The sequence below is a fragment of the Hypanus sabinus genome, chromosome 11, assembly GCF_030144855.1.
Source record: "Hypanus sabinus isolate sHypSab1 chromosome 11, sHypSab1.hap1, whole genome shotgun sequence".
NCBI lineage: Eukaryota > Metazoa > Chordata > Chondrichthyes > Myliobatiformes > Dasyatidae > Hypanus > Hypanus sabinus.
Window position 1 is genome coordinate 39,818,096 of NC_082716.1, and position 14,389 is coordinate 39,832,484.

The 14,389-nt window shown below is 38.7% G+C and overlaps 1 protein-coding gene across 5 annotated transcripts in view; it reads right to left on the reverse strand.

The window, feature by feature from the left end:
• The window catches only part of ccdc17 (coiled-coil domain containing 17), a 116,026-nt gene that overhangs the window by 58,028 nt on the left and 43,609 nt on the right, over window positions 1–14,389 (reverse strand). For all 5 annotated transcript variants that reach the window (XM_059984181.1, XM_059984183.1, XM_059984182.1 and 2 more), the window contains 4 exons: window positions 13,696–13,823; window positions 13,461–13,583; window positions 3,128–3,348; window positions 1,953–2,038 (listed from right to left, as the gene is read on the reverse strand). In XM_059984181.1, coding sequence (XP_059840164.1) covers window positions 1,953–2,038; window positions 3,128–3,348; window positions 13,461–13,583; window positions 13,696–13,823 — 558 coding nt within the window. The remainder of the gene's footprint in view (window positions 1–1,952; window positions 2,039–3,127; window positions 3,349–13,460; window positions 13,584–13,695; window positions 13,824–14,389) is intronic.

Below are 14,389 nucleotides of genomic sequence, written 5' to 3' on the forward strand. Positions count from 1 at the left end.
TACAATATTAAGGAGTGGCAAAGTATCATTTCAATTGGATGGCGTTGTCATTTTAATATAATTTCAAAACTGGAGCTTCTCTGATGAATGGTTTGCACTTATGCACAGGGCTATACAGACAATATTTAGGATAGAACTATAACTAGTACAAGCATAAAACAAACACTTTCATGGAGTCCATCTGATGTGAATCCTTGGATGAGATTAACAACTCTGTTTAGACATTTCATTAGTTTTTCTCTTTCCTTGCCCCTACAGCAAATTCACTACAAATTCTAAGTATTTTTCTTTTGCTTCACATTTGTTTATGCCACTGGATGCCTGAAAAGCTTGCATGCAGACATTTAGTAACATAGCTTTCCTCTCCCTATTAAGAAACAGTGGATTCTATCCTGAGAGGTACAGCAAATGCCAAAGGAGAGTGGGCTAAAACATTAGAAGCTTCAAAGCTGCATCACGTAGAGCTGAAACAGCGAGTCAACAACAATGCAAAGAAAAACGTGCAACTCATTATTACGTTCTTTGAGGAAATAGCAGGCAGGATAGATAAAGGAGAGTCAATGGGCGTTGTGTACTTGAATTTTCAGAAGGTCTTTAACAAGGTGCCACACATGAGGCTGCTAAACAAGATAAGAGCTCATGGTATTACAGTAAAGATGTTAACATGGGCAGAAGACTGACTGACTGGCAGGAGTGAAAGAGTGGAAATAAAGAGGGCCTTCATCGGTTGGTGTTCAGCAGGAGTCAGTGTTGGTTCCACTACTTAACATGTGATATGTTAATGGTCTGTATGATAGAATTGTTGATTTTTGACCAAGTTTGCAGATGATACAAATCTGCAGAGCGACTTGGACAGATTAGGAGAATGGACAAAAAAAGTCAGCAATGGAATACAGTGTCGTGCATGATCATGCACTTTTGTAGAAGGAATAAAGGCATAGTCTATGTTCTAAATGGAGAGTGAATTCAGAAATCAGAAGAGCAAAGGGTCTTGGGAGATCTAGTGCAAGATTGCCTAAAGGCGAACTTGCAGGTTGAATCAGTAGTACGAAAGGCAAATATAATGTTAGCATTCATTTTGAGAGGACTAGAATATAAAAGGAAGGATGTAATGCTGAGGCTTTAAGCATTGTTTGGAGTATTGTAAGCTGATTTGAGTTCCATATCCAAGAAACAATGTGCTGACATTGCAGAGAATTCAGAAGCGCTTCATGCAAATAATCCCAGAAATAAAAGGGTTAACATATGAGGTGCATCTGAAAGCTCTGGGCCTGTATTCACTGGAGCTTAGAAGAATAAGGAGGGATCTTATTGAAACATACTGAATATTGAAAGGCCTAGACAGATTGGATGCAGAGAGGATGTTTCTAGTTGTGGAAGAATCTAGGACCAGAGGTAACAGCCTCAGACTACAAGGATGTCCCTTTAGAACAGAGATAAGGAGGAGTTTCTTTAGCCAGAGAGTGAAGAAGCTGTGGAAATTATTGCCACAGACTGTGGTGGAGGCCAAATGATTGGGTGCATTTAAAGCGGAGGTTGATAGGTTGGCTCTTGATTAGAAGAGTGTCAAAGGTTACAGGGAAAAGGCAGGAATATGGGTTTGAGACGTACAATAAATCAATCATGATGGAATGGCAGAGCAAGCTCGATGGGTTGAATGACCTAATTCTGCTCCTATGTTTTATGGTATAGTATTAAAGAGGAAATAGATGCCTTTTAAAATAGTTCAGTGCTTTGGAAAATAAAGATAATACTCACAGGAAAAAAAAATTATACTCAGCATCTGGTGAGAACCACAGCATATCACAAAAGTGAAAATTGAATTTCTTGAGGAAATGATCATCAGAAACTGGAAAACATTAGCTCAATGGACAATTGTGCATCAAGCGCTTGCAGAGAACCTGTCATAGTTGACAGACAGATTCAATTGTTTATAATCTATAAGTACTTACACTGGATCATAGGGTGCAGGCCCCAACGCATCAGTAGGATCCAGGAAATGCTTGGCAATCAGAGGCGTTTGAGGTCTCGTGGTGCCCTTTAAAATAGTTAATCAGCACATATCAGGATGATTATGTTTTGAGACAGTTCAAAGTGTGAGACACTCATTCTGAAAGATGCAAAGATTCAGTTTGGATCTGCAATACCAGTATCAACATATTTCCAGTTATTTTTCAGACTAGTTTGGTGATGTGCCCCCTGACTGCATCAGGAACCTTAACCGAAAACTTACTACTAATTTGAGTAATAAAGTCATTTTTTTATATATGGTATATGATATCATGTCCCATTGAAGTAGAGAAATGCCAAGTTCACCAAAATGCAGAGAAGAAAATGCAAGCTATAAGAGAATGGATGCCCTCTAACATGGCTTAGTAAATGGTGGAAAAGGATAAAAATGACAGACTATAATATCAATCTTGGCAATACACTGATAAATTTTAATTTTATTTTTTTTAAAACATGAAGCAAAAAGGATAATTTCCTCCAATCATTCCAGACTGAATTTAAATTGATTCACAAACAAGAGACAATCTGCAAATGCTGGAAATCTAAGCAACACACACAAAATGCTGGAGGAAGTCAGGGGGCCAGGCAACGTCGATGGAAAAGAATACTGTTGACATTTCAGGCCAAGAGCCTGAAACCCAAAAAGGGTTCTGGCCCGGAACATCGACTGTACTCTTGTCCCTAGATGCTGCCTGGCCTGCTGAGTTCCTGCAGCATTTTGTGTGAATTTAAATTGATTTGTGTCACAGGAGATATATTTCAAGAAAAGTATATGCCAGCTGTGCGACGCATGACCATGAATACAATTTTACATATATTTATAAGTTACATAGCTTTTTACCATGAAGTTGAAATAACAAATCAGCAACCATGTGGAATTCATGACAAATGCTTTATGAAAATCGGCTTTTATATAATTATTCTCAACAAGTCCAAATTAAATGTTTAATCAATCCCATTCAACAATTCCTAAATAAATTTACTTAAACTATAGTGACACTTTCATATCAAGCACACCAGCCAATCCTATTAGAAATAGTTTAAAAGGTGAAATCTTAAATCTTTTTCTATAAAAACAATCAGTTTTGTAACTGGTACAGGAAAGAAATGTTCTTACCAGATGTGGAACCCAAGCATGTTGGTTTGGACCTAGTTGGGGGGGAGGAGGAGGAGGAGGAGGTGGTGGTGGAGGAAGTGGAGGCTGAGGCATATGATGAGGTGACCTCAATCTTCTTTGCATTCTGTGTGTTTCATTTTTTAGCATCTCAATTTCTCCTTGTAGGTCACTCATTTTGTTTATGTGTTCGCGCTGCATCTCCTGTACCTCCTTTTCCAGTTCTGCAATAAATCAAGAGATACCTTTACTGCTCAGATAGTATCTACTTCCCTCAGCAAATTTTCTATAATGCCGACTTGCATTTCTATTGTCCTACTCATACACAAATACTGGATCACTTTACAAAGGGGTGGATTTATAGTCAGTAAAACACAAAGATATGACCATTTGTTAGTATCTTGGTATTTATTAAAATGAAAATAATATCCACAAGCATCTCTTCACTTTGGATATCCAAGATTAGTATTAACATTTTTCAGTTAACTTTAAGCCTTGTTTGATGATTGTTCCCTTGAATGGAATAATGAGCCTTAACACCAAACTAACACTATGAGCACCAAATTTTTTTAAGCACATGCTGCCATCTGTGGAGAAAAAAGAGCAAGTCAATAACAATGCAACAAAGAAAATGCAAATTATTGAGAATGAATGCATTTTGAAATTGTTTAGTCTAATGGTGGATAAAGACATAAATTACTTGCAATGATAAATGTTACAATGATTGTTGACTTCAGGAAGGGAATATTGGGAGAACACACAACAGTCCTCACAAGGGACCAGCAGTGGAAAGGATGAGCAGCTTCATGTTCTTGGGTGGCAACATGTTAAAGGATGTATCCTGGGCTTAACACATTGATGCTATCGCAAGGAAGTCATGCCAGCGGCTACTTCTTGAGGAGTTTGAGAAGATTGGATATGGCACTGAAGGAACGAGTAAATTTCAACAGATGCACGGTGGAGAGCATTCTGAACAGTTGCATCACTGCCTGGTATGGAGTTGGAACTGCAAAGAATTAGAAAAAGCTGCAGAATATTGCAATCTCAGTGAGCTCCATCATGTTCAGTTCAGGTTTACTGTCACTCAATCATACATATGCATGTCGCCAAATTAAACAACAAGGAACACAACACAGCACTTATAACTCACACACAACACATAAAGTAATATTACCACAAAGAAATTAACAAGTAATAAAACATATTCCAGAATACTTACATTTAGCATAAGGTTCATTTGCAACAATAATCAAAAAGTAGAGTATAACACTACTGGCATTTCATAATGATGAGACCTAGGTGGTGACAAGTAGTCTCACAGCATGAGGGAAGAAACTGTTTTCCATCCAAACAGTCCTTGTCCTAATGTCACTGTAAATCCTTGTCCTAATGCTATCTTCCACACCATTGAGGACATCTTTAAAAGAAAATGCCTCAATTCAAAACTTAATAAAAAAGATTGAGAAAGAAAGGAAGGTGGCTTCAATTATGAACAACCCTCACCATTCAGGACATGCCCTCTTCTTATTACTACCATCAGGGAGGAGGTAAAGGAGCCTGAGGGTACACAATAAATTCTTCCCCTCTGCCATCAGATTTCTGAATGGTCTGTGAGCCATAAACATTACCTTACTCTTTTGTTCTCTTTCTGTATCACTTTTTTTATATACTCTTATTGCAATTTACAGTAATTTCATGCATTACACAGTAATGCTGCCACAAAACAATGATTGTGATAATAAACTTGATTCTGATAAATTCTGTCTAAGCCAACAATACAAAATGCTTTGAACAAACTCAAAAGTACAAAAGACATGAATTGACTGGTCAATCAGAAAGAAAACAGCTTTAATTATTTTTTAGAAATAGGCACACTGTCACAATACAGGATTCAGATGAAATGGAATGTGTGATTTTGTTTCAGATCAATTATAATGGAATTACTGACACATTTTATAGGTATTACAGCATTTACACATCCTGATTTTGGACTTATCTCTGTTCTCATCACCATATTTGAAAAGCCTATAAAAATGTAATGCTTTCTGCAGGGTTGGTGGAAATATTAACTGTCAAAAGTTAAAGAGAAATATACATAAACAGGTAAAATGTAATAGTCTACAATGAATAACCAGGCAGAGTGTAATCAATTGTATGTGTCTTTTGAAGACCTGCCAAAGGTACGGTGGGCCAAATAGCCACCTTTTGTGTTTTATAATTGTGCCCTCACACCAATTATGAATGAACTATGCCTGATTGGTGCCTTCCAGTTTTTCGGTGCTTCAATCAACATTCCTTTTAAATGGTCATTTAATATTAAATGAATAATTTAAGATTTGACCTCCTGTGATAGGCACATAGAAGATATACCTAGTTGTAATTTTGATGATGTTAAGAAGCCACTAGTAAAGCCATGAATTTCTGTTCTTAAGTTTTACATTATACCTCGTGTCAACAAATTTTGGATTATTAGCACCTAGAAATGCATTGCCGCAAGAAACATTGATTATAATTGTCACAAATAACTTGAAACAAGATGGTCGAAGGCTGCTTATCTCATGGGAAGATGTTTCTGCAGTTCATGAGCCACTAAAGTTTTGGAGCATGATTATTATGGAAGGACAAGTGCTCATGGGGAAAACATGGACAACTCATGGAGCATGACCTTTGAATAAGGTGAGTTACGAATTGGAGCCAGCTGTTACAACTCAATTGTGGAATGCCAAGCAAACCTGGGAAGCAGTACTAGCTGCTAAGCCAATATATATTTAGAGATGTACAACTACTGCTCCTGCCACAGGCACTGCTGAATAACTTGGGATCATCAGAACAGAAGAATACCTTCCTGCACTAGATGTGGAAGACTAATTGCTAACAATGGCTGGAGGCACAGTGCACAGGAATCACACATCTTGACATCCATAAGGTCCCGCAGTTTGGATCGACAATGATCTGTAGCAACTGGTGATTAATTCACTGTCTTTGCAAGCAACTAACTTCAGATGAGTCACACTTAGATAATTCCAGCCCATTTTCCACAAAACGATTTTGTAAATCACATTACATTTAAAGATTATAATTTAAAGTGATAACTATTAAAAAGTTAAATGACAGTTAAATATCAGCATCAAATCACATAAAAGGACTATAAATTGTACAAATCACTTAGTTAGATATTGGACTGTTTAGGCACAGTCTTAAAGTCGAGACTGTCTGGTTAAGAGATGTCAGTAGCACTGATGCAATTATGGCTTTACAAGAGATAAAATGAATCTTCTCATTGCTGCCATGAAGGAGCAAGTACAGAAGCCTAAAGAGACACACTCAGTGCTTTAGGAACAGCTTTTTTCTCTCAGCCATCAGATTTGTAAATGACAATGATCCAACTCATGAATGCTACCCCACTATTTTTCTCTCTTTTTGCTCTACTTATTTAATTTTAGACAATAGACAATAGACAATAGGTGCAGAAGTAGACCATTCAGCCCCTCGATTCTGCACCGCCATTCTGAGATCATGGCTGATCATTCACTATCAATACCCAGTCCCTGCCTTGTCCCCATATCCCTTGATTCCCCTATCCATCAGATATCTATCTAGCTCCTTCTTGAAAGCATCCAGAGAATTGGCCTCCACCGTCTTCCGAGGCAGTGCATTCCACACCTCCACAACTCTCTGGGAGAAGAAGCTCTTTCTCAACTCTGTTTTAAATAACTGACCTCTTATTCTCAATCCATGCCCTCTGGTACTGGACTCTCCCAACATCTGGAACATATTTCCTGCCTCAATCCTATCAAATCCTTTAATTATCTTAAACGTTTCAATCAGATCCCCTCTCAATCTCCTCAATTCCAGCATGTAGAAGCCCAATCTCTCCAATCTCTCTGCGTAAGACAGCCCTGCCATCCCAGGAATCAACCTAGTGAATCTACGCTGCACTTCCTCAATTGCCAGAATGTCCTTCCTTAAACCTGGAGACCAAAACTGTACACAATATTCCAGGTGTGGTCTCACCAGGGCCCTGTACAAATGCAAAAGGACATCCTTGCTCTTGTACTCAATTCCCCTTGTAACAAAGGCCAACATTCCATTTGCCCTCTTCACTGCCTGTTGCACTTGCTCATTCACCTTCATTGACTGGTGAACTAGGACTCCTAGGTCTCTTTGCATTTCTCCCTTACCTAACTCTACACCGTTCAGACAATACTCTGCCCTCTCTTTCCTGCTTCCAAAGTGGATAACTTCACATTTATTCACATTGAATGACATCTGCCAAGTATCTGCCCACTCACCCAGCCTATCCAAATCTCCCTGTATTCTCCTAACATCCTCTTCGCATGTCACACTGCCACCCAGTTTAGTACCGTCAGCAAACTTGCTGATATAGTTTTCGATGCCCTCATCTAAATCGTTGACATAAATCGTAAAGAGCTGTTGTCCCAATACAGAGCCCTGTGGTACCCCACTAGTCACCTCCAGCCAGTCCGAGAAACACCCATTCACTGCTACCCTTTGCTTTCTATCTGCCAACCAGTTTTCTATCCATGTTGGAACCCTGCCCCCAATGCCATGAGCTCTGATTTTACTCACCAATCTCCTATGTGGCACCTTATCGAATGCCTTCTGAAAATCTAGGTACACAACATCCACTGGCTTACCCTCGTCTAACATCCTTGTTACACCCTCAAAAAACTCCAACAGATTAGTCAAGCATGATTTGCCCTTGGTAAATCCATGCTGGCTTGGCCTAATCCTATTTCTGCCATCAAGATGTGCCACTATTTCGTCCTTAATAATGGACTCAAGCATCTTCCCCATGACTGACGTTATGCTAACAGGGCAATAGTTCTCCATTTTCTCCTTCTCTCCCTTCTTGAAAAGTGGGATAACATTAGCCACTCTCCAATCTTCAGGAACTGATCCTGAATCTAAGGAACATATATATAATTATAATTTTATATAGTTTTTATATAAAATTATATAAAATATATATATAATTTTATATAGTTATAATTTTACATATATAACAACTCAATGCATAAAGGCATACAGAATTGATCAAAAGGTTCAGTTGTTTTTCAGCCCAAACACCACAATGGGGAAGAAATATGGTCTAAGTGACTTTACCCATGAATATTTGTTGGTGCCAGATGGAGTGGATCGAGCATCTCAAAAAACTACTGATCTCCTGGGATTTTCATGTACAACTGTCTTGAGAATTTACAGAGAATGGTGTGAGATACAAAAATCATCCAGCGAGCGGCATTAATTTATTTATTGAAATGTAATGTGGAATATGCTCTTCCAGCCCATCGAGCTGTGCTGCCCAGCAACCCCCAATTTAGTCCTAGCCTGATCATGGGACAATTTACAAAGACCAATTAACTTACCAACATCTATGGACTGTGGGAGGAAATTGGAGCACCCGAAGGGAACCTAACACAGGGAGAATGTCCAAACTTCTTACAGGCAGAAATGGGAATTGAACCTGGGTCACTGGTACTGTGGGTGAAAATACCTTGTTAATGAGAGAGGTCAGAGAAGAATGGCCAGACTGGTTCAAGCAGTCAGGAAGATGACAATAACTCAAATAACCACACGTTACAACAGTGATATTCAGAAGAGTATCCCTGAATACACAACACATCAGACCTTGCAGTGAATGGGCAGCAGCAGCAGCAGAAGACAACAAATGTACAATCAGTGGCCACTTTATTAGGTAGAGAAGGTGCTTAATAAAGTGGCCACTGATTGTATATTTCTTATTGTAATTTATAGTTTTTATGTCTTGCTGCTGCAAAACAACAAATTTCACAACACATATCAATGATAATAAATAACACACAAAACGCTGGAGGAACTCACCAGGTTAGTTGGTGAGAGTAAACAGTTGATGTTTTGTGCTGAAATTCTTCACCAGTCTGAAATCATAGGCATTCAAGTCTGGTGACCAAGACAGTTACAAGAAGTCCACGTATGATCTCTGGAAAGCCACCTCAAGGGTGAAGTGGCAATTCTGGACTAAATTTGAATCAATGAAAGATGCTCAACAATTGTGACAGGGCTTGAATGCTATCACCTCACAATAAAGTAAAATCAAGCAGCATTGGCAACAACTGGGCTTCACTTCCAGATTGCCTAAATGTCCTTTATGCTCACTTTGACTGTCAAAACATGGAGGAACCAACACCAGCTTCCCACAGCCCCCAGTGATTCTGTGATTTCAGTCTCTGAGGCCAAAGTGCGAGCATCCTTCAGGAGGGTGAACTTATGGAAAACATCCGGCCCAGATGGAATTCCTAGCCAAGTACTAAAGACCTGTGTTGATCAACTGGCTGGTGTGTTCAATGATAACTTTAACTTCTCATTTTGGCAGTCTGAGGTGTTCACCTGCTTCAAGCAGACTTCAATAACATCAGTGCCTAAGAAGAATGGGGCAATCTGCCTCAATGACTGTCATCCAGTAGCACTACAGTGATGAGGTGCTTTGAGAGGTTGATGCAAGATATCAACTCCTACCTGAGAAGTGACTTGGATCTGCTCCAATTTGCCTACCAGCACAACAGGACAACAGCAGATACCACCTCATTGGCTCTTCACAACCCTGGAACATCTGGTCAGCAAAGAAATCATCAGCATCCTCTTTATTGACTACTGCTCAGCATTCAATACTGCCAACCCCTCAAAGCTAATCGATATGCTTCAAGACCTTGGCCTCAATATCTCCTTCTGCAATTGTATCCGTGATTTCCTCACCTGCAGGCCCCAATCAGCTCAGTTTGGTGACAACATCCTGTCCACAATCTCCATCAGCACGGGTGCACCACAAGGATGTTTACATAGTCCCTGCTCTACCCACTTTACACTAATGACTGTGTGGCCAAGTACAGTTCCAATGCTATATTCAAGTTGGCTGACAACATCACTATCGCAGGCTGAACAAAGCTGGTGACAAATCAGCATGTAGGAGGGGGATTGAAAATCTGAGTGGTGCCCAAACAACAACCTCTTACCCAATGTCAGGAAGACCAAGGAGCTCATTACTGACCAGGAGGAGGAAACCAGAGGTCCATGAGGAATGAGGGATCAGAGATGGAGAGAGTCAACCACTTTAAATTCTTCTGTGTTTCCATTGCAGAGGATCTGTCCTGGGCCCATCTCCTAAATACAAATACAGAGAAAGTACAGCAACACCTCTACTTCCTTCAGAATTTACAAAGATTCAGCATGACATCTAAACCTTTGACAAACTTCTATAGATGTGTGGTGGACAGTATATTGACTGGCTGCATCACAGCCTGGCATGAAAACACCAATGCCCTTGAATCAAAAATCTTACAAAAGGTGGGTGATACAGCCCAGTCAATCACATAATGCCCTCCCCACCAATGAGCACATTTACATGGACCATTGTGCAGGAAAACAGCATCCATCATTAGCGACCCTCACTTCCCAGGTCATGCTCTCTTCTCACTGCTGCCATCACAAAGGTGGTACAGGAGCCTCAGGACTCACGCCACCAGGGTCAAGAACAGTTTTTACCCGTTAATCATTAGCTCTTGAACCAAAGGGGATAACTTCACTGAAACGTTCCCACAACCCATGGTCTCAGTTTTCAAAGATTCTTCGTCACATACTCTTGATATTCATTGCTTATTTGTTATTATTTATTTTTGTGTTTCCATAGTCTGTTGTCTATTGCACACTGGTTCTACACCATGTTGGTGCAATTTTTCATTGACTCTATAATGGTTATTGGATTTACTGAATATGCCCAAAAGAAAATGAATCTCAGGGTTGTATATGGTGACGTATATGTACTTCGATAATTCTTTTTGAACTTTGAAATTAAATGATTTTATAAATCACTGTATACTGGCTTGAATATGATAGCTTCTCTATTCCAGAGAATGAAAATCTCAAACCAAGATGACAATAAGCAATATGTCACTCATGTTTAGTGAGCGAAGAAGTAGTTTTAAATAAATGTGATTATGGAAATGGTTGCATGACTCTGTAGCGAGAACTATGTTTATAAAAAGATCGATCCTTTCTCAATATTTGTTCCTTAGCTGTTTTTTAAAAAATACTTAATATTAGGTTATTAACAACAAACAACTTTTTCCATTCTGAAATACTTTATTTAATATTTGTAAAAAATACAACAAGAGATATGATTTCAACAAACTTCACTGCCAGAAATGTTAGGATGGATATATTTCTCATTTCTTCAAAGTAGATGTATTTTCATGCTTTAGGATTGAAAAATACAGCAACTTTAAAATATTATAATTAGCTGCAACTTAATGCACAGCACATGCATAAATTAGCAAGAAGAAACAATGGAATCCACATCAAAGAAGAGGTAGAACAATCAATTAATGGTCTAGCCTTGTTACATCACAACTGAGCTTAACTGGAAGGAGTCTGTTCTTTGAAGGACACAGGTGCAACTATATTTCAATAATGCAAAATTGTTATTCAAAAATCTATTGGGATGCTTACAGTATGTAGAGCAAATTTCATTAAAAATAATTGAGTAGATACACATACATAAATTTACTTAAAACACATTTTAAATTGAGTATAGCTCATTCTGGTATTTTGACCTCAACATAATTAAAACTCTGGACGAAGAACGCTGGTCATTCAAAAATACTTTGACATTTCTTCAACTAACATTTATCCTCAGATACAATCTATACCCTCAGAGGAACAACAATAGATCTCTGCTTTGCTAATTATTCTGTTCTCTATAATTAAAAACCCATCTTGCATTTATTTTTCTTCTTTTGGTTCACATTTATTCATCCTTCAGCATGTCAGCTTTTGCTGGTGTGACTTTAAGACAACTACATGGAGTCTTTTTTTAAAACCCCATTCGTTTCGGGTGAAAAAGTAGTTCATGCATATATATTATAATTCCTGTTAAGGTGCAGTCTCCTCTACAGAGAATTAATTAGAAGGAAATTAGGAAAATTGTTCTCTGGTTAACTTTGACAGTATGGAACCTGTTGGACATCCTTTCCTATTCCCACTACAACTTCTCCGCTTGTGTTACAACCTAGTTCTAAATGAAGTTCAGAAATAGTTTCTCCTCTTGCATTTATGAACTTTATTGTCTTCCAGGTCTGAACACAGATACTAATAAATACAGATATTAATTTTATCTTCTGTTTTTTTTCTTAATAAATGGTGGTGTAACAAAGCCACTTTACCATTTGAAAGTAACGTGTCAATAAATTACAAGGTTGATCGTATGGTCAGATTCAGAAGCAATCTGCCTTGTCCTTGTTGTCAAACAGTCCTTCAACCTTCGTCACCCTGACTACTCTGAATTAGTTTCAAAGTCACCAAATTATTCCAGTATGAGCCTTGCAGCCAGGAAGATGTTAATTTCATAATTACAGGAGAGAGAATTTAGAGTCATAGAGCACTACAGCACAGAAACAGGGCCTTTGGCTGTTGAACTGTTACTCTGCCTCGTCCCAGCAACCTCCCTTCCATCCATGTATTTATCCAAATTTCTCTTAAATGTTGCAATTGAACCCACTTCCACTGGCAGCTCATTCCACACTTGCTCCACCCTGAGTGAAGTTGCCCTCCAGGTTCCCTTAAAATATATCATCTTTCACCTTAACCTATGACCTCTAGTTCTAACCTCACCCAACCTCAGTGGGAAAAAGCCTGTTTGCATTTACCCCCATCTATCCCCTCATAATGTTAAATACCTCTGTCAATTCTTTCCCTGTTCTTCTCTGCTCCAAGGAAAAAAGGTGGGGCGTGGCACGGTAGCGCAACAGTTAGCTGTTTCAGTGTCTGTGACCTGGGTTCAATTCTCCACAATGTCTGTAAGGAGTTTGTGTGTTCTTCCCACAACCACATGGGTTTCCTCCAGGTGCTTACGTTTCCTCCCATATTCCAAAGATACATGGGTTTGAAAGTTAGTTGGTCACATGGTGTAATATGATGGCTCAGGCTCATTGGGCCAGAAGGGCCTGATACCAAGCTGTGTCGCTATGTAAAAATAAAGCAACATTCTAAAAAGTCCTAACAGATTTAACCTTTCCCTATAACTCAGGTACGCAAATCCCAGCAACATCCTTGTAATTTTCTCTATACTTTTTCAAAACTTAAGAACTTCTTCCTCAGTGCTATATCAAGCTCCTCTTAGTTTAATGAAAATTGCAAATTTACTAAGCACTTTACCAATAATTGCTTACTTAGATCAGAAATCCTCTAAATAGTAGGATGATCTCCATAGTTACTCAAGTACATTATGGTAAATTACTCATGTAGTATGCATGAGCCCCATTTCTGACAGCCAAAGACCTACCATCAACAGGCTTCCTCCTTTCTCTTTGAAATTTAAGTTTTAGTATTTCATCTTCCAGGAGCTGGTTCTCAAGTTCCACAGCCAGGAGCTCAGCATCCAGTGACTTATGAGGTGGCTCATGTTCTGTATTCAAGAACATAATAGATCCTGTTAGGCAGGACAAATATCATTTCAACTGCAACATTCATTATTCCAAAAACAGATGGATTCTATAAATCTGACAAATTTTACTGACTTTTCTTTTTCTCTTTCGGTTGTCGAATAGACTTCTCCAGAAGTTGAGCCTCTGTCTGAAGGCCATTCATCTGGGCAAGTATAGCAGGATCATTTCCACCATTCTGAAGGTAGAGTAGTTTCAGTGTACTGTAAGAAGAAACTATGATTCAGAAATCTAGTTTTTATATGAATGTAAAAAATTGTTGAATCTCCAGTTTTAACTTTCCGCTATGACATCTGCATTGGACCAAAGTGGTTCTCAGCTATGTCAGACTCTAGATAGCTTGCACCAAGAAAAAGCTTGGGATTCTTTCATCCAAATCCTTCATTCCTCACTTGAACAAATAGTATTTAATATGGAAACATTCAGAAAGTACTTTAGTTGCTGATGCCTTGAAACAAAGTAAACAGGGGAACGCATCGGATGAGACAAGGTTCTAGATGCATCAAATTTCATTGTTTACAATATAACATTCAGGACCTCAGTTAACAGAAGGAGACAGAATTTTCTGTCCAATTTGAATGGATCTGGGGTAGAGGAGTTTGGGAACGTGTTCCTCATTAGTTCCTCACCAACAGCCGTTATATCTGGCAATTTCCTCTGGAATTGATATGAATGACGAATAAAAAAGTGGAGACTGTATATTAAAATGAGCAAAAGACACCAAATATGAAACCTTGTCATTATTGCTTTAACAAAATTTGACAGGATG